General features: G+C 29.4%; 1 protein-coding gene across 3 annotated transcripts in view; it reads right to left on the bottom strand.

The window, feature by feature from the left end:
- Positions 1–5979: 5979 nt before the first annotated feature.
- Positions 5980–17982, bottom strand: part of LOC111639138 — a 73744-nt gene continuing 61741 nt past the window's right edge. For all 3 annotated transcript variants that reach the window (XM_023384925.1, XM_023384927.1, XM_023384926.1), the window contains exon 13: positions 5980–9417. In XM_023384925.1, the coding sequence (XP_023240693.1) occupies positions 8606–9417 (812 nt within the window). In that variant the 3' untranslated portion in view covers positions 5980–8605. The remainder of the gene's footprint in view (positions 9418–17982) is intronic.

Here is a 17982-nt window from a genome sequence, read left to right as displayed (position 1 = left end):
CTTCCAGAGCGGTTCACTGGCGCCTTGGCTTTCTGACCTATATTAAGACTTTAGTTAATTATATCTGAGTTATACAGTAGTAACTACATGATATTACATGAGATATTTAATATAAATTGATAACTGTAATATAACATTTAATAATTCTAACGTATTTATAATCTGAATCTACGAAACTTTCCGTTTTATATGATTTTAATACGGTTGTTGTAAAAAAGGATTCACTTAATTTTAATAAATAAATATTATTTTCACTTGAAAATTATCTATAGGCACTTAAATAATCGCGTCTATACATCTAAACATCGCTTATTGCCTAAACATCGTGTATACGTGATGTTTAGTGGATATGGCTGAGTGGATAAAACCACTGAGCACTGGTATTTCGTCGCGGGTCCATGCTGGCATGTGGTTTTCGATGTTTTTTTTACGTACCTAACACCTAGAAAGATGTTAGTTTCCCCTCCCAGGTGGTATCCCTTCTTGACAGATTGCCCAAATTTGACAAGATTACTATATCTTATCAAACCTTAAATAACCGCGCTTTTTTCTCATTTTAATGAGAAATGTTGAAAGCTTTAATTCTAAGCCTTTATATAAATATTTTTAATGTTCCGTATGTATACAAATGCATTTTCACGTTTTAGTCGACATTTGTTTATGACCTATTTAATTTAACTGATTCTTTCATGCGCATGAAAAGGAGAAAATCCAATAAAATTGGAAATTGCCGTCCTTTCTTTGGGAAATATATAATACACATCAAATCTATTCAGACACAATCTGAAAACTAAGTTTAAGAAAAAATAATTTTATTTCTTTTATTTATAAATTAAAATACAAAATTACAAATGTATTTTACTTGTTTTTTACTAGTTAAATCATTTATGATGCTATCAAAATTATTTCGTTTGTTGATTGATGTTCTATAGATAATATAGAAAGATTCACTTAATCAAAAATGCCGCCCCCTCCGCCCACTCCTAGTTACGGGTTGGCAGAGAGTTAAGAAAGATATGGCATACTGCAGCTTCAAGGAACCCATAACAATAGACATACAAGGATAGAAGACCAGAATAAGAAAGATGGATAGATGGAATAAAGTAACGCAGTATATGGTCGATCTCTATTGGGGATACCTCGCGGGAAGACTTTCTACAGGAAGCTGGACTCTATTTAGCTGTTAGACATGTGAAGAAAACACGGAAAACTCCATGCGACCATTCATTGACAAGGCGATTAGTGTTCGATGATTTTATCCACTTGATCACTGGTGGGTACAGAACAAGAAAAATCCTGACCCCACATATGGGAAACAGGAGGAGAAGGATTTATACACTAAACTCTATGTAATTTATCGTTATATCAAGGGAGTTTTATATTTAATATACTCATTAAATTGTATGGTATCGTATTTTTAAATTGGATGAAATCAAAAAATATGATTTACATTTAACAATAACGAAGATAATATTTGTTTTATTCATTCAGTTAACTTTTCTTCGTAAATTTGTTAATATACGTGTATGAAAGAATATATAATTTTTATGTATAGCATAAGTTATCATCAAAAAATAAAATCTAGACGAAACTAGAAAAAAACATTCATATTTCTTTAATAATGATTCATAGATTTTGACATTTTACGTTATCAAAAATGTTTCTTCAACCAGAAAAAAAAGGAAAACGAATCAATAATAAAGTGGGCCTATCCGAAATCGATGATAATATCAAATAAGAATGCTAAAAAAATGTATTAATTCTTATCCGTTTACGAAATCTTCTAATATGATGAAACAAGAGAAAAGTATTAGAAAAACTTGTCAATGATTCACTTCTATCGTCTGTAACTGAATCACGCATTAAAATAGATGTCGTTAACTAATCCTCGATATATCCTAACATATAGATAAAATTAAAGTAAAATTAAACGGTATATATATTTTTTTTTTAAAGAAAGAAAGTATACTTTTTAATATTTAATGTCATTAAATTTTATCCTCTCTTTTCAATCTAAGTAAATTGTTACTATCAAATTTCTAATCCCTAAATTACAGATGTCCTAATGCCAAACTTGGTTGTATTTGACTGCTATGTATCTCTCCGTTGGCTCCGTTTAGCGTTAAAGAAGTATTTTAATTACGATCGCTTTGAATATAGATGATATGCCTATAGTAAATAAACCTAATTTTAAATGATGTTGGTTCAATAAAAACGAAGTAGTCTAACGACACCCTTATCTGAATTATCCACGAAACTATCATAGAAGTCCAGATCAAACAAGGTGTAGGATTCCTCATAGTAATAGGACGTATGGTAGAGCAGTAAGATGGAAATGTGAAAAAAAAAGACTTTCTTTCTTGATTTAAGTTTGCAATGAAATAAATAATATTACAATACAGTATATATCCTCTTTTAACAAATTTATTATAATATATGCTGAAACATAAATAAAATTCCAAAAATATTTTTCTACTTATTTTCTTGAAAACTTTTTCCGAAATTCTTAATTATATATCAGTTTAAAAGAAAGGAAAATTTTAAAATTATTTTCCTTCAATAAAAAATAAAATTATCTTGAAATTTTTTATCTACAAAGAATTTGAGTGATGCAATATGTTCAGCAATTATTGTTACACGCCAAAAACTAAAAGGGAAAAAGATCGAGTTTATTTCAAATAAGAATCAAACTTTTTTATCCCGATTAAAAAAATCTACGTTCCTTGTTACGCTCGTGCGCAGTTAAAATCTTACTGTTCAAGGATATGTGAACATTTAAAACTAAAAAAAGAAAAATCAGTATTAAGGAGAATTAGCATAAACATACAAATTTGAATAATCTGAAAACGAAATCAAACTTTTAGAAAAATCTTAATTGAATAATTTTTATTCCACTTAATTGTAAGCATGTGTATCGTCTCAAATTTTCCGACAGATTTTACAATATTGAAATTTTTAATTTGTTTTGTGCTTTTCGTCAGGCTTACTTTAATGAAAATTGATAGTACAATTTTTTTTCTTCCTTGTCCTAAATTTCCTATCAATCTGATATTGTTTGCGTTGCTTTCAGACATTAGCATTTAAGACTGTCACCGTGTTTTGGTTTTATACATTAATCTTCGTATTTACTAAAGTTTATTTAAACATATTTTAGGTAAGTGTTATTAAACTTTTTTTAACCATAGGTATTACTTACCTACGAATGATTACTTCATTCATACAAATGACGGACGAAATACAGCTGTATCTCAGTACTCAAACAATTCTGTATTCGAACACAAATTCTAGAGAAAAATCGCTCGATACTCGACTGAATAAATGAGAACCATCTAGAACAAATTTTCGATTAATAACATTCTTTTATGATACAATAAAAAATAAGTAAAATGAAGACGTTGCTGATATTTTTGACCAAGATCAACAAAAATGCTCAAAAGACGATGATACTTTGTAAAAAGAAAACGCCCTGGTTTAACTAAAATTAATATTAACGCGTAATACAGTACTTATAATTGTGATTTTTAGTTTATTATTGATTGGAAATAAATTATCGATTGCTTTAAAAAACATATTTCTCTTACTAACGAAAAACAATAGTATACTTTTGTTAACTTTTGGAACTAACTCCATGTTTTGTATTAGTCCTTTGTTTCGTATAGCACGGATTTGCATAACACAACACTTTTTCGAAATGTAATTACCGTGTTATCCGAGGGATATCTGTACTGTTGCAGGCTTATAAAAATGGTAATAAAAAATTATATAGCCTTTATTTTTTCGTAATAACATTTTTAGATATTTTCTCTGCTAGACGAACATTAATTTTATGATGATAATGCATGAAAATAATCTCCTTCATTACCAGATATTATTGTTCATCTATTCAAACGTTTATTGTATAGTGTTTTATACAATAAATCATTATTATTATAAAATATTGTTTTCATAATAAGTCGACCCCCTATAACACTGTTGATTTTTCCGTTTTATATGAATTCCATATTGTACGAGTCACTTAGATTTTACAAATACGTGAGTCGTTCACAGCCTGGCATACGTATTTGTAAAATCTAAGTGACTCGTACAACATGGAATTCATAAAAAACGGAAAAATCAACAGTGTTATAGGGGGGTCGACTGGTACAACATATGTACATAATTATTTTTTCCGCCCTATGATGGTTATTTTAGTATGTTTATTATGTATTCGATCAGGCCCACAATGAGGTACCAGTGGCGAGAAACGAGGATCGGAACAGACCACTTGTCGAAAACTGGGATTCCTCAACCTGTCAGGATTCAGATACCGTTTTGAATCCGGATGGGTCAAAAAATCCCCAGGAATTTTTCGAGGAGTGGTCCGTCCGGATATGTTGGGCCTCCCTCACCATCCGGCAGCCCCATTGTGGGCCTGTCCGAACCAAAAATGGACTTGCTAAAAGAGGCCCTCTTAGTGCCCACAGGACAGTTTAAAAAATTTACATCGACCTATTTTATATTTAGACAGTTTAGATTTTCATCATGAAATTATTGTAATATTGAATCTAAATATTTTTCAAATAATGCTAAAAAGATACTGAGGCCGCTGGGAGGGCGAGACGGTAAAGGCGCCAGCCTGCTCTGTGGGGAACCGGGTTCGAGCCAGGTCAGGAATATCAGACAATTGATTACGAGCGATCTGTCCTGGATATGTCAGGCTCGTCCCTCACCATTTAGTCGCCACCATTAAAATTGGTGAATTGTGATTGACTCTACATCATTTCTTTGCTAAGGGGCCCATTTTACAAGAACCCAGCGATGGAATTTTAAAATATGCTGAAGCAGTTTTTTTGAAAATGGGATTGTTTTCTCTTTTAATGTTTTAAAAGTTTTCATATTTATTTAATCGGTTATTTTTTACGCTTTAAAAAAATCACTTTCAATCAGAATAATCTTCAAATCTACGAAAATTATTGGCAGTTTCTTTTACTCTGGATAAATTGCTATAAGAAAACCGTTTCCTACTGAATTGTTCACTTCGTAGTTACATTTCTTCTACATCACAACTTTTTAAAAAATACTTTCCATTTGACATGTTATTTTTCATGTTTCTGTGGTCTGGTCAAGCTGCAACAAAGCAGCCGGCAGATAAGAAACTGGACCAAATTATGAAAACTTCTGAAGCTTGGAACCGCACTCAAAAAGGAGTGTAATATTTTGTCAATTCGGCTATTCTGAAATGTTTTATAACTGGGACGCTTAACGCGAAAATTTTGCCGAATACATCAAGACTGATGCAGGATACAGTAAACGATAGCGAAACAATGGAAAAATTATAATTTATGGTATTCCATAAAAAATTCAGTCTTAAATATATCAATACTTTCATGGCCGTCCGAAGCTATTATGGCATATTATGTAATAATTTCCCACCCGTTCACTTTAGTTTCTCATAGCAGTGATGAACGAGAATTATGGGCGCTTCTATATGGAAAACAAACGTTGCTTACTGCTAAGAAGCACCCATGATTTTCAGTGTTAATTACAATATATGTTAGATTATCCCCCGTTTTTGTTTTACTTTTGAAGTAAGACTTCATCAAAATTTTCTCTGAGAAAATTCGAATTGTATTTCTTCAATTTTAATTATGCTACCATTAGTTGATATATTCCTGTAAATTTTACGTAAATGTATTCATTAAATCACGTTTTTACACAATAATGTTATTTAAAATACGTGATAATTTCTCATTAATTAATCAAAAAATATTTGCAAGTACAATATTTTTAAATTTTTGAGTTTTAGGAACATATCACTGGGATTGATTGCAAAGTTATGAGTTTCATATTCAGTTTTAGTATAAATAAGGTCTTAACAAAACTTAGAAAACAAGTTTTCAATGATATTTTAATTAAATTTGAGAAATTTAGTTGTATTTAAATATAATAAAACAAGACACAGACAAAACATTTGAAATAATTGTATATATTATGCACATGTACAATGTGTAATGACATTTTTGCATTTACCATAAGCTTGCTGTACATTATCATAGTCATATTCATAGTACAATTCAAAATATGTTAAGAAAACAATCAAGATAAAATGAAAAACGTTTGAATAATAATTTAAACATTTACAGCACACAAAAAATACTTCAATAATTATATTAAAGCAAAAATAAAACATCACAATGTAATCTGCTTTCTAAAACAGCTGCAACTTAACATTAGCTTTATATTAAAAGTATATAAAAGACAACTACCCTATAATCTTTTTTTTTTGTTTTTTTTATGAATTAGAGAAAAATATCTCAACTACATTTTCAATTGTACATTTTTCTACAATATAGATTCTTGACAGATAGATCTTGGCATATATCATTCTTAATACATTCATTTCCTTAAGAAATTCTTCTAAAATGGAAGGAAATATATAACATTGGACAACCTAAGGGTTATAAAACATGTTGACTTAAGTGTATAAAAATCCATACTATGCAAAAACATAGGATTTTATTTTTACAGACATAAACATGTACACATGATAGTATAAAATTAAGAGTTAAAATAATATTTGTATACAAAGTGTCCCATAAGTTTGGCTCCCACTGGAGTTGATATGTTTATTCTTTTACAGATAAAGCATGGTGCCCAATAAGGAGGAATGAATTCAAGTTGTTTTGATGGTGGGGTTTGCAGTTAGCATGAAGTTGCCAAAAAGTTGACAGGATATATCAAGACTTCCCACAGATCACATACAATGATCTGATTGAATGGTCTTTTAAACTTCACACTGACTAATGGTCCTTGTCAAAATAACTTGAACTCATTCTTATTTATTTAGTGTCATGCTTCATGCTTCACCTGTAAAAGAATAAATAAGCATCAACATAACTCCTACAGGCCTGGATTTATGTGACACCCTGTATATTTATATATATGGTATATATACATATGTATCTGTACCATATATAATATTTTACATATAAATTTAAGCTCTTTTATTATACATTACTAATAGGTTTTTTAAATTAAAACATGACAAACAGAAGAATTATGCATAGTTGATTTAGGCAGGAAATCCGATAAAATTAAAATTTAGATTTTACTCTTTTGGAATCAACACATTGTGCAAGTTAACTTAAAGGAAATGGAAGTCATATCAAAATTATTCAAAATTATTTCGACCATACCAAATCTTATTTAAATAAATATATAAAAGTGATAGAAAATATTTGTATAAAATTGATTTTCACATTCATATATGAAGATTTTATCAGATCTGACTGTAAAAAACACACAAATATTTGTAACTTTTTGGTAATAAATTTATAAATTCAGCAAAACTAAATTTTGTCACAGGACATTTTTTAAACTTTTTAATTTAAAAAAATAATAAATATATTTTTACATTAATTAATATTCAAAATTTCATTATTATTGTTATTATTAATTGAACAGTCCCCAATCAATAGCAATGCTATACAGGTAACAGTCTGTTTACAGCAAATATTCAGTTATTTATAAAATTTTTATTCAGTTTTTTAATGTTTAACTTGGGCTTGTGCACATTTTTCTTAATAAAACTGATTCTAAATTTTTTTTAAATTTATTCTTTAAGCTTTTGACTAAAGGTTGGGGACATTCTAAAATATTTGGCAAACATAAATTAATATTTGTACTATTCTGTAATTAAAAATAAAATGAGCATTCTTTTAAAAAAACTAAAATAAAATATTTTATAGTAAACATTACTTTAGCTACACTATACTATTTCTAAGTAGTATATTACTTAAATAATTAAATATGGATAAATTATATTTGGCATTATTTATTCAATTCTAACATACTGAATAAATTAAAAACAGATAATTAAAATAAAAAATAATTATAAATATAAATGCTTTTTAGAGTCTTTTAAAAAAGAAATTGAATATTCTTTATATAAATCCCTTGTATTGAAAAATATCCTTCCAAAAATGTGTAAACAATACTGTTATCCCACTTCTCTTTCTGTAATTGTGCCTAAAAGTTATCTTTAAAACATATAAAAAAAAACAAAGAAAACAAACTAATATAGCTGGAGTTCTCAGCTAACATAACTATTTATATATATAAAAAAATACAGCACAAAATTTACAAGGCACTCTATAACTATTTTATTTTTAAAAAATTACAGTTAAAATAAAACCAATAGGGCATTGTTTTTTTATTAAAATAAATTTTAGTTCTATTTCTTTTATTTGTGTGTGTAGATATATATATATTATACTTGTATTATATATATATATATATATTTAAAAGCAAAGAAAATGACTAGTGAAGATGACTCATTTGAGATTTCTGGAATAAACATGCAACTATACTGACTAGCACAACAGCTTTAAATATAACAAGAAATGGATAAAAACATCCAAATCTAACTAGATAAAACCTTTGGCAAAACTATATACAAGTAATAGCATTGTCAACTGTCAATTGCTATTAAAACATTTTATATAGAGTACTGCAAAAAACCAAGAATCTTGGTGCAATCCAATTTAATTGGAGAAAAACATCTTACTTTTTAAAAGTTAAATGCATTTATACTATCGCATATTTTTTACTATCTGAACTAGAAGAATCAATTTTCTTTTCTTGGAACTGCCGTTTTGCTTTTAGTTGATCGAAGGTATCTGCTTTGTGTTGTAGAATGTAGGGTCTGTCTGGAATGAGATACAACACTTTCCATGGAACGAAAATGTCGGTTGGAGGAAATTGGTCTAGGCAGTGATGGTCTGCCTGAAGTATTTTTGTGATCTTTTATGGAATGTTCAATTTTTGGTATGCATTTACCACTTGTGGTATTTTGATAGGGAGATGAACGCAGAGATCCACCAGATTGACTACGTTCTCGAGATGGTACTCCTGATGGTTTTTGAATCGAAGACTTATGTAAACCAGTTGGCCTTGTTCTGGAAGTAGGTAGTTTTGGTGAGGTACATTCTGTAACGGAAGTGGGAGCAGTTCCTCCAGTGACAACCTGTTGTTGTCTTTGTAATTTCCGAGATAATTCTTGTTCCAACATTTCTGCCTCTTGGAGACAGTGACTTACTAAACTAGAATCTGCATCAATTTCAGCCACGAGATCTTTTTGACTGTCCGGAGTGCCTGTTGCAGGCGTTAGCAAAACATCAATGGAATGTTTATTATCACAAGGTAAAGTATGGTGATAAGATTCATTATGAGAAATAGGAGATTTACAGTCATTTTTCACTGTGAAAGGAGGCACTTTGGCAACTTGACTGTTTTTGACTATATGTGTATTCATATTATCTGTTTTAATATCTCTGCAATATCTGGTTTGATTATTTCTGTCAAACTGTTTAGAAAAATTAGAAACATGCTTCACCTTCTTCTCTGGTGAATCTGTACATCTTTCAATATGGCAATTAGCTAAATAAAGAAAAAAAAAAAAAAAGGTTAATTTTAATTATATTATAATTTTATAATCTTTAAAATACTGCAATTTTTAAAATTAACATTCTATTTTTTATACAAATTATGTAATTCAAAACATTTCAAGTAAAATTTTTAAATCAACCTCAGAAATAATGCAAAATGTTCTCAAACTTTAATTTAAATAACCATAATCCAAAAAAGATGAGTTGCTGCTGTTATTATTATTATTATCATCATCATCATCATCAAAGAAAAGGAAAAATCTTTGTTTATTAAACATCAAAGACTAAGGTTAAAAATTAGATAGAAACATAATATAGAAGTAAACAATTATTTTTTTTGTATGTAATTGTTGAATGTATTTACAATTCACCAAATATGTACAATGAGAAAAGTATTTTTCTCCATTTATCATTAGCTATATATAATTTATATATAATAGAATAGTTGTATATTTACTATTAACTCCTAAATGCTTTGACCAATCAAAACTAAATTTTTCTTAGTTACTCTATAGGTTCCCACAAAAAATACAGATTACAATGAAACCAGAGCACCACACATTTCATCTCTTCAACACTATGATAAATTAAGTTTAGTGTGTTGTTATATAAATAAGCATATGTAATAATTAATGAAGGAATCACTTAATTTTAAAACATTATAATGTAGTATAACTGTTGCAGTAAAAGAATAACAGGATTTGTCTTCCATGAGAAACTATTCACATGCAGTATTGAAACAATTCAATGAATTTTCCTATAACATAACAATACTTGTCAATGATGTGATTGTGCAGATGGTATTATATTGAGAAAGAAATCTCTTAGGATGTAAAAACATGGTTCTTCTCTCACTGATGGATACAATGAAATAAAGTCAAAAATTGTTATTTACTCATTATCCTTTAACACAATACCCTATAACTCATTTATCAGTTCTTTTGCACTGGCTCTGGAGTATTTGTAATGTTTTAGGTGTTCCACCAACTGATAAATTTGGTGACCTTGCCTTATCCACTATATAATGTAATTGTTGGCCCTGTTTGTGTATCTTTGCAAATGGAAATAGTGTCAGGATGCCTGGGAAATGGATTATGGCATACTTTAACTCTAATAACCCAGCCAGTTTCATGCATGCAATTCTGTTAACTTTGCTCTGAAGGTTGGTAAGAAACTCTTCATTAGTATGTTGACACTCCATCATCCATTAGTATTGCTCCAATAAGGATGTGTAGAACAAATTTTCCTATGATATCGCTGGATATATCTACTAATTTTAATTTTGTCCATAATTTTGAGTCCTCCTCAAAATTATGGACTTCAGTATGGACATTAATTAATGGAAGAGAATAAATACTTTAGAAACATTTATTTGTCAGTTAATAATACAGAGTATACCATTGACAAATTTCACACCTACAATTTTTTTCTTAAAGACATTGGATAGATGACCACCTTCTCTACACACACAGTTTGCATGACTTAACAGGTTGCATTTGCAGGACCATATGTAACTTATATGGATGGAACCTTAAATCCAATGATGGTATTCTTTGAACACTCAAATGATGATGCACCTATAGCAAAACTACATGAAGTCAGACTGAATGCTGTAGACTTATGATAGCAACTCAAGCAGCCTCAATATTGTCTGCTATACAAGCAATTCAGGGTCTCCCCACAGATTTTTTTCAGAGACAAACCTATCTCCTCAAAATTATGGACTCATGTTAATTGCATGTGCTGATGGAATACAACAATGCCATCCTATATTCAAATGCTGATGAAATTTTTTACATTCAGCCTCTACACTGCTATTCATGTAATATGCTTCGACTGCAATGGCATAATAAGCATACTCCATGATTACTAAATAGTAAAATGTTGTTAGCAGAGTTTTATATGTCAGTTATTGCCACCTGCCTCCCACAGCTGCCACAACACATTTTAAAATTTCCCATTCTTTTGAATCGTCCTACATATGCATTAGACTTAAAACATCACTATCTAGACTTAATGAAATTTTACCCAATTACAAAATCTTTATTTTACCAAATGATATGCCAGATTTTTATCATGCTGTATTAATGCTAATTAATTAATTAATAAGCTGAAACAAACAATTTGGCTAGAGATATTTGTAGTTAAGCCACCATCACTCAATTAATTATAAATTAATTAATTTTGATTCAGAATACTCTGGAAAGTAAAGAATTTGTCTGGAGTAGGACTTGAACCTGTAACCATGTAGTTAAACTAATAAAGTAAGCAATACACCTTTAACAGTAGGTTAACATTTTTCCAATCTTACCCACTGGTAAAAGGTGTATTGCTTTACTTCATTATGGAATCTAGATAGAAAAATATCATAATCCATTTCATAGTAAGAAATGATCATTTCTCAATTATAAAAACAAAAGTTTAACAAAAGTATTGTTCTAAAAATTGATTAATATCACTACATCATTTTGTTCTGATAACAGAAACATTTTACAAAGTGTTTTACAAAAAGAAATATTTTATTATATTTTATTTTTATAAATGTTTTGTAATAAGTTCTACATAACAGATAATAAGAGTTGTGGTTTTGCAAATAAACATCTGCATAACTTTTTATATTTAGACAAATATCATAAATTGGCCTATTCAAAAACATTTTTATTTTATCACACAAATTAAATATAAATTTCACAGCATGGCACATACACTTTGGAGTCATTGGAATAAAACTTCCTATTTTTAGTTTATGCATATTTATTTATCATCGATCCAAATCAACAATAACATAAAATCATTATCATTTATATATCTACTATGATACTTATAAAGAATTTCATTCTTTAGTATTTAACTTAAAAAAAAGCAATCAAGCTTTATCATTTTAGTAAGTTTTTAGTTTCTAAATGAAACTGATTCTACTTTTTTTGGTCATCAGAATATAAAATAAAACTAAAAAGAATTTTGACAATTAATTTTACATTTAAGATAAATATCTTTATATTGGAAAAATTTATAAAAACATCCAGACACACTGTATAATATACGGCTTACTTCTAACTCCAAACCAAAATAGTGCTTAACTCAATATAACTTCTTTCTTTCACTAACGTTTTCGAACTTACAGTTCTTCTACAGGTGAAAAAAATGGACAAAATAAATAGTATTCGAACAGAGCATGCGCAAAGTAAGACGAAGATTGCACAGGTTTCCTTAGAATATTCTGTTTCAGAATTGATTTGAAAAAGATCTGTTCAAATACCATCAATTTTGTCTGTCTTTTTTTCACCTGAAGAAGAACTGTAAGTTTGAAAACATTAGTGAAAGAAAGAAAGAAGTTATATTGAGTTAAGCACTGTTTTGGTTTGGAGTTAGAAGTAAGTCATATTGGAAAAATTAACAGGAACTATAAGTTCTATTTATTACTACAGATATTTGTATACTCTACACAAAATAATAAATATTCACTACTATCTAATATGAATAAAAATACAAAAATTTAAATATTTTTTTTAGACTTTTTCATAGTTGCTTATTTACATCAAGAATTTAAATGCATAAAAATTATATTTAAAAATTAAAATATTATGAGGAAAAAATGAATGAAAATTAATTTTATATGAATGATTAAGTTAGCCAAATCTGCAAAACTGTTTTTTAAATAATCGTAATCCAGAAAATTTCTTACATTGCAAATTTAAGTATAAACTTAAAAGTACAATAATAAAACATGTTCCAAGTTGAGATGATATGCATATGTTCTATGAGTATATAAACACAAACGTATAGAATCTGGTATTCCAGAATTTGGAAACTTAAAAAGACATGTTTTAATTGAATCTACTAAATTCTGAGTTATCTGACAAAGTTTCAGCTTACTCTATCATAAAGTATATATTACAAAAATTAATTATATGAGAAAACTACAAGCAAAGTGATATATCAATAAATATTATGTCTACAATGCATTGGTCAGCTTTCTTTTCCTCAATTATCATTTACATCTAAAAATCAATTTAAAATTTTATATTTCATTAAACACAAATGCACACACATAGGATAGCCACTTAAACATCTGTCAAGAAGCAAAAGAAGTCTTTCCAGCATTGTATGAATATATGAATAAGCATATTAGTGCTGGAATAAGCATGTTGAGTATGCTTATTCCAGCACTAAATAACCAAAGGGACTCACGATTTAAGACAATTTCACATAACATAAAAACTATGATTGTAAAAGATAAAAACAATATTGCAGAAATTGACAAAAAAGTGAACTTTATTTTGTTAAAGAACATGTTCAAAATGATTGCCTATACCAACAATAAAAAAGTTGTAGATAATCAGGTATGACATTACAGAAGACACACAGCATTCCTGGTATCACCATTTCTCAGACCTGTTATATGTATCTCTCCAGTTTGCCAACATAATGCAGCACTACTGGGTATTCAACACACACTACTGTTTTTACATGACTCAGGAAAAACTCAGTGGAGTTGAGCCTGGAGAACATAATGACCGTGGAATATGAAACATCTTGGTCTGAAAATTACAGTCGACCCTCTATAACGTGCATTCCTATAACGTAGCGAAAAAATTGCAGCAACATTCGTTTAAAGGAGCTCCTAAAACGTCATCGCCGACTCGTTTCGCGACAAGATTGATAGAATCTGGACCAATAGTGGATGAGCAGCCGAACTACTTTCCTCCGCCCTGCGCCACGCTACGGAGAGGTTAGGCGGCTAAATTGAGTTTGCTATCGTCTGTACAGTATTATATATAAATTAGGTACTGTACATATAATTATATATTAATTATATATAAATTAGGTACTGTATATATAATTATATATTAACTTAATTTATTGTAACTTTATTATAATTATATATATACTTTCTGCCGTCCAGCGCCACGCTACGGAGAGTTTAGGCGGGTAAATTGAGTTTACTATCGTCTGTACAGTATTATATATAAATTAGGTACTGTACATATAATTATATATTAATTATATATAAATTAGGTACTGTATATATAATTATATATTAACTTAATTTATTGTAACTTTATTATAATTATATATATGCTTTCTGCCGCCTGGCAACACGCTACGGAGATTTTAGGCTAGTAAGTTGAGTTTATTATCGTCTGCACAGTATGTAAATTAGGTACCGTAAGTCTAATACAGCACTAATTTTATACATTTCTTGTGAAAGAAACACTTCTTATTCAACGGCCATAAAAATTATTTATATTAATGATGTCTCCAAAGGTCAAGTTATTTTTCTGCGAAAAATTCGTTATCAGAAATCGCGGCCACCGTTTCGTGTGCTGTTCTGTGACGAAAACAAGCTTTGAGCAACGGCATAGTCGAACGGTACATACTCGGTAAGTAATCCTATAATTTTTTGTTTATAGCATAGTTTATACAGATTATTCCCAAAAAATTATGTGTGTTTCAGAAATGTTGAGTGGAATTAGTCTAGAATCGGTTAATTTTATAGAAGAAAATCTTTCAAACAGCCTTAGTCCGTAAAGTTCACACCTATCGGGCTGCGATTGGCTCATGTATTTAATCGTTCCTACAACGTAAAATTCAATTAACGTGGAACGTATCTAAGCGTTATAGGGGGGTCTACTGTACTACAATTCATTCCAGCATTACCTGCAAACCATAACAATTAATACAGAAACAACATGAGGTGTATTTATCACACACAGAACAATTTGCCATCTCATCCTCATTAAGGAAGAAGAGCAGAACAAATTCTAAGTCAACTTAGTCATTCTTCAGTTTTGATTTTATGTCAGGTTTTTCACTTGAACACCAAAGAAGATCTGAGTGGTTCTGTGCTCACAATGACTGCTGACAACTTCATTGATGTACTGTATACATGATATGCTTTCAAATTCACTATATCTTCAGTCAGTCTCAAATTAAGCAGCACTTTGTGAGCTGCAATTGTGAAAACTATAATTGAGCTTGGCCATTCTTGGTTATTTTAATCATATATCCTGAACTCTCTATTTGCTACTACAGAATAAATAGGAAATTTGTGTCAGAACTGTTAAACATGACCATGATGTATCATGGTCATGTTTAACAGTTCTGACACAAATTTTTCATCTTGGCATTTTTTAAAATGCCAGTATGCATTGTGGCTCTTTGTAAGCAGTCAGCACATCAAATTTCTTGTTATGGCTATTTCAGCCTCAATGTATCTGGTCATTTTTTCTACTCAATGAACATTTTCAATCTTTGAACCTAACATTTATATATAAATCCTTTTGTCATAATATTTTAATCATTAATTTTTATATATTTAATTTTTTAAAAACGGCTACATTTAGTAAATCTGGCACATGTTTTTTAATTTTAATTAACTAATATTGTTATATAATCATGAAGATTTAAAATAGGGTAATTACAGTTCTTGCATAAAATAATTCTAACAAAAGATTTTGTCAGAATGTATAAAATAATTCAATCAGTCTATCACATAAATCCTCATTTAATAAATAACAACTAAAGTAAAAGAATTTTTAATATAATAAAATTTAAACTTTATTTTATAACATGTTTACCATTTAACAGTTTAAGTGACTGCTTTTATTTTTCTAGAACTGTGTTCTATCATTTATCATTTCTTATGGAGCATTGTTTCACACAAAAAGAGTTTTAATAACAAAGTATTAAATTTTAATTATTTACAAAAAGAGTTTTAATTATTCAAAGTATTACCAAGCTTCATTATTTTCTGAAATTCAGTATGTGCACTTAGAGATTCCATACAAAATATCTTGAAAATTCTCCAAGTTATATAAAAAAAAAATTGACATAATTTCAAACAGCTTCAACAAATATTTCAGTAAAAAATTGACAAGGAATATTTTAAAGTAATAATTCAAAATATTTATTTTCAAACTTCAGATATTTTAAATCATAAGGTCATAAATTGAAACAAAATACATATTTTTATCAGTGAACTGTTTTTTTAAGAAAATTGTAATAATTGACCTATCATTTTAAACTAGTCATATTTTGTTTATTTTATTAATCAATTTTATTTCACAATGTTATTTTATTTTGTCTAATATGACATTTCAAAACTAACTTCAGATTTTCTATAAGATATACATATATATTTCTTTTATATACTAGTATAATTTAACTCAAAGAATATATAACTATCAAAAAGTACAAATCAATTAAATAACATATAAGGTAAACGCACTGGTAGTGGACACTGCGTTAGTAGTGGACACTTTGAACTTCAAATATGAGTAATAAGGTTGTTGATGGCTTCACTGTTCAAACATACAAATCATTCAGTAGACAGAACCCTCTAGTGGTGGTAACTCGCACTGATCCTTTTCTAGTGCATCATGGGATGTTTTCCCGCGCTCATTAGTGATGGCATTCCTGCTGATATAAGAAGACAAGTGAGTCTGCTGTCTGTTTCCTTAAGGTCTAGGTAATTTAAATCACGCTTGCTGTATTAACAGTTAGTTTCACGGAAGTTTTTTGGTGATATACTATTAATATGAGCTTCGTTGGTATGTTTTAAGACCTTCCTGATAGTATTTTTATTTTCCAAGTCAATTGAATGAGATGTCCACTAATGAAACAAAAATATTGTATATTTTTAGTAGTGGACAAGAGGTGGCCACAACTAGTGAAAATGAACTTTTCACTTTTAATCAGTATCAAGTCAAAAATTAAATCACCTAATGTTAAGTAACATACAGTATTGATTCAAGCATTTTTTGGTTACTCTGTCTAGTCATGGACAGGGGGTGTTCACTATTAAACCGTGAATGTCCGTTTATTGAAATGAGGTGTTTCAATAGTGGACAAAACATGGTTTGGTGCCATGGGATCCTACAGCACCCGGTATGCTAAGTAGGAAAATAATGTGCAAGAAGAAGTCAGACAGTACTCTCACGAAAAGTGATGTAAGAGTTGGTTTTGAAACATTAAAAATATACATGGGACCTGAGAAAGTGGGGTTATTTGAGACTGTAGTTTCTTTTGAAGATGTTGAGGCTACAGACAAGTCCCTGTTCAATTTATGGCACCAGATGAAGACAGACATCATGAATCAAGTAACAGCTGGAAACAACAGCAAATCCTTCAACAATAATGAATCAGAACATGAAGATTCGACGGTTGAAACTTCAAATCAATCGCAGCCATGAGATAAATGATGTCAGTAACACCAGTGCATTTAGTGATTCATATATTCATGATATTCATAATGACTACCACTATCAAAATGAAAGACCTAGTACTTCAAACACTGGCAATACCATTGTTGCCACAAGTACACACAATAGCCGCAATAACAGTCAGATCTCTGAAACAGTACCTAGTCCTTTCAAAAGGTCACTTCTCTGGTCAGAACCCAGGGAAATCACTAACAAAAGGAAGAAAAAGGAAATCATACCTTCTGTAGTTACGTCAAAAGCTTGGCAGGAATATTATGAAAATAAGGAAAAGAAGAAAATAGTGGAACTAGAACTGAAAAGGGAGAGAGCTTTGGCAAGACAGAGAAAGAAAG

This window comes from Centruroides sculpturatus, unplaced genomic scaffold (assembly GCF_000671375.1).
Source record: "Centruroides sculpturatus isolate CEXI.00-Female unplaced genomic scaffold, Cexi_2.0 scaffold1228, whole genome shotgun sequence".
Classification (NCBI taxonomy): Eukaryota; Metazoa; Arthropoda; class Arachnida; order Scorpiones; family Buthidae; genus Centruroides; species Centruroides sculpturatus.
The sequence above is the reverse complement of the archived record's forward strand: the minus strand, read 5'-3'. Positions and strand labels throughout refer to the sequence as shown.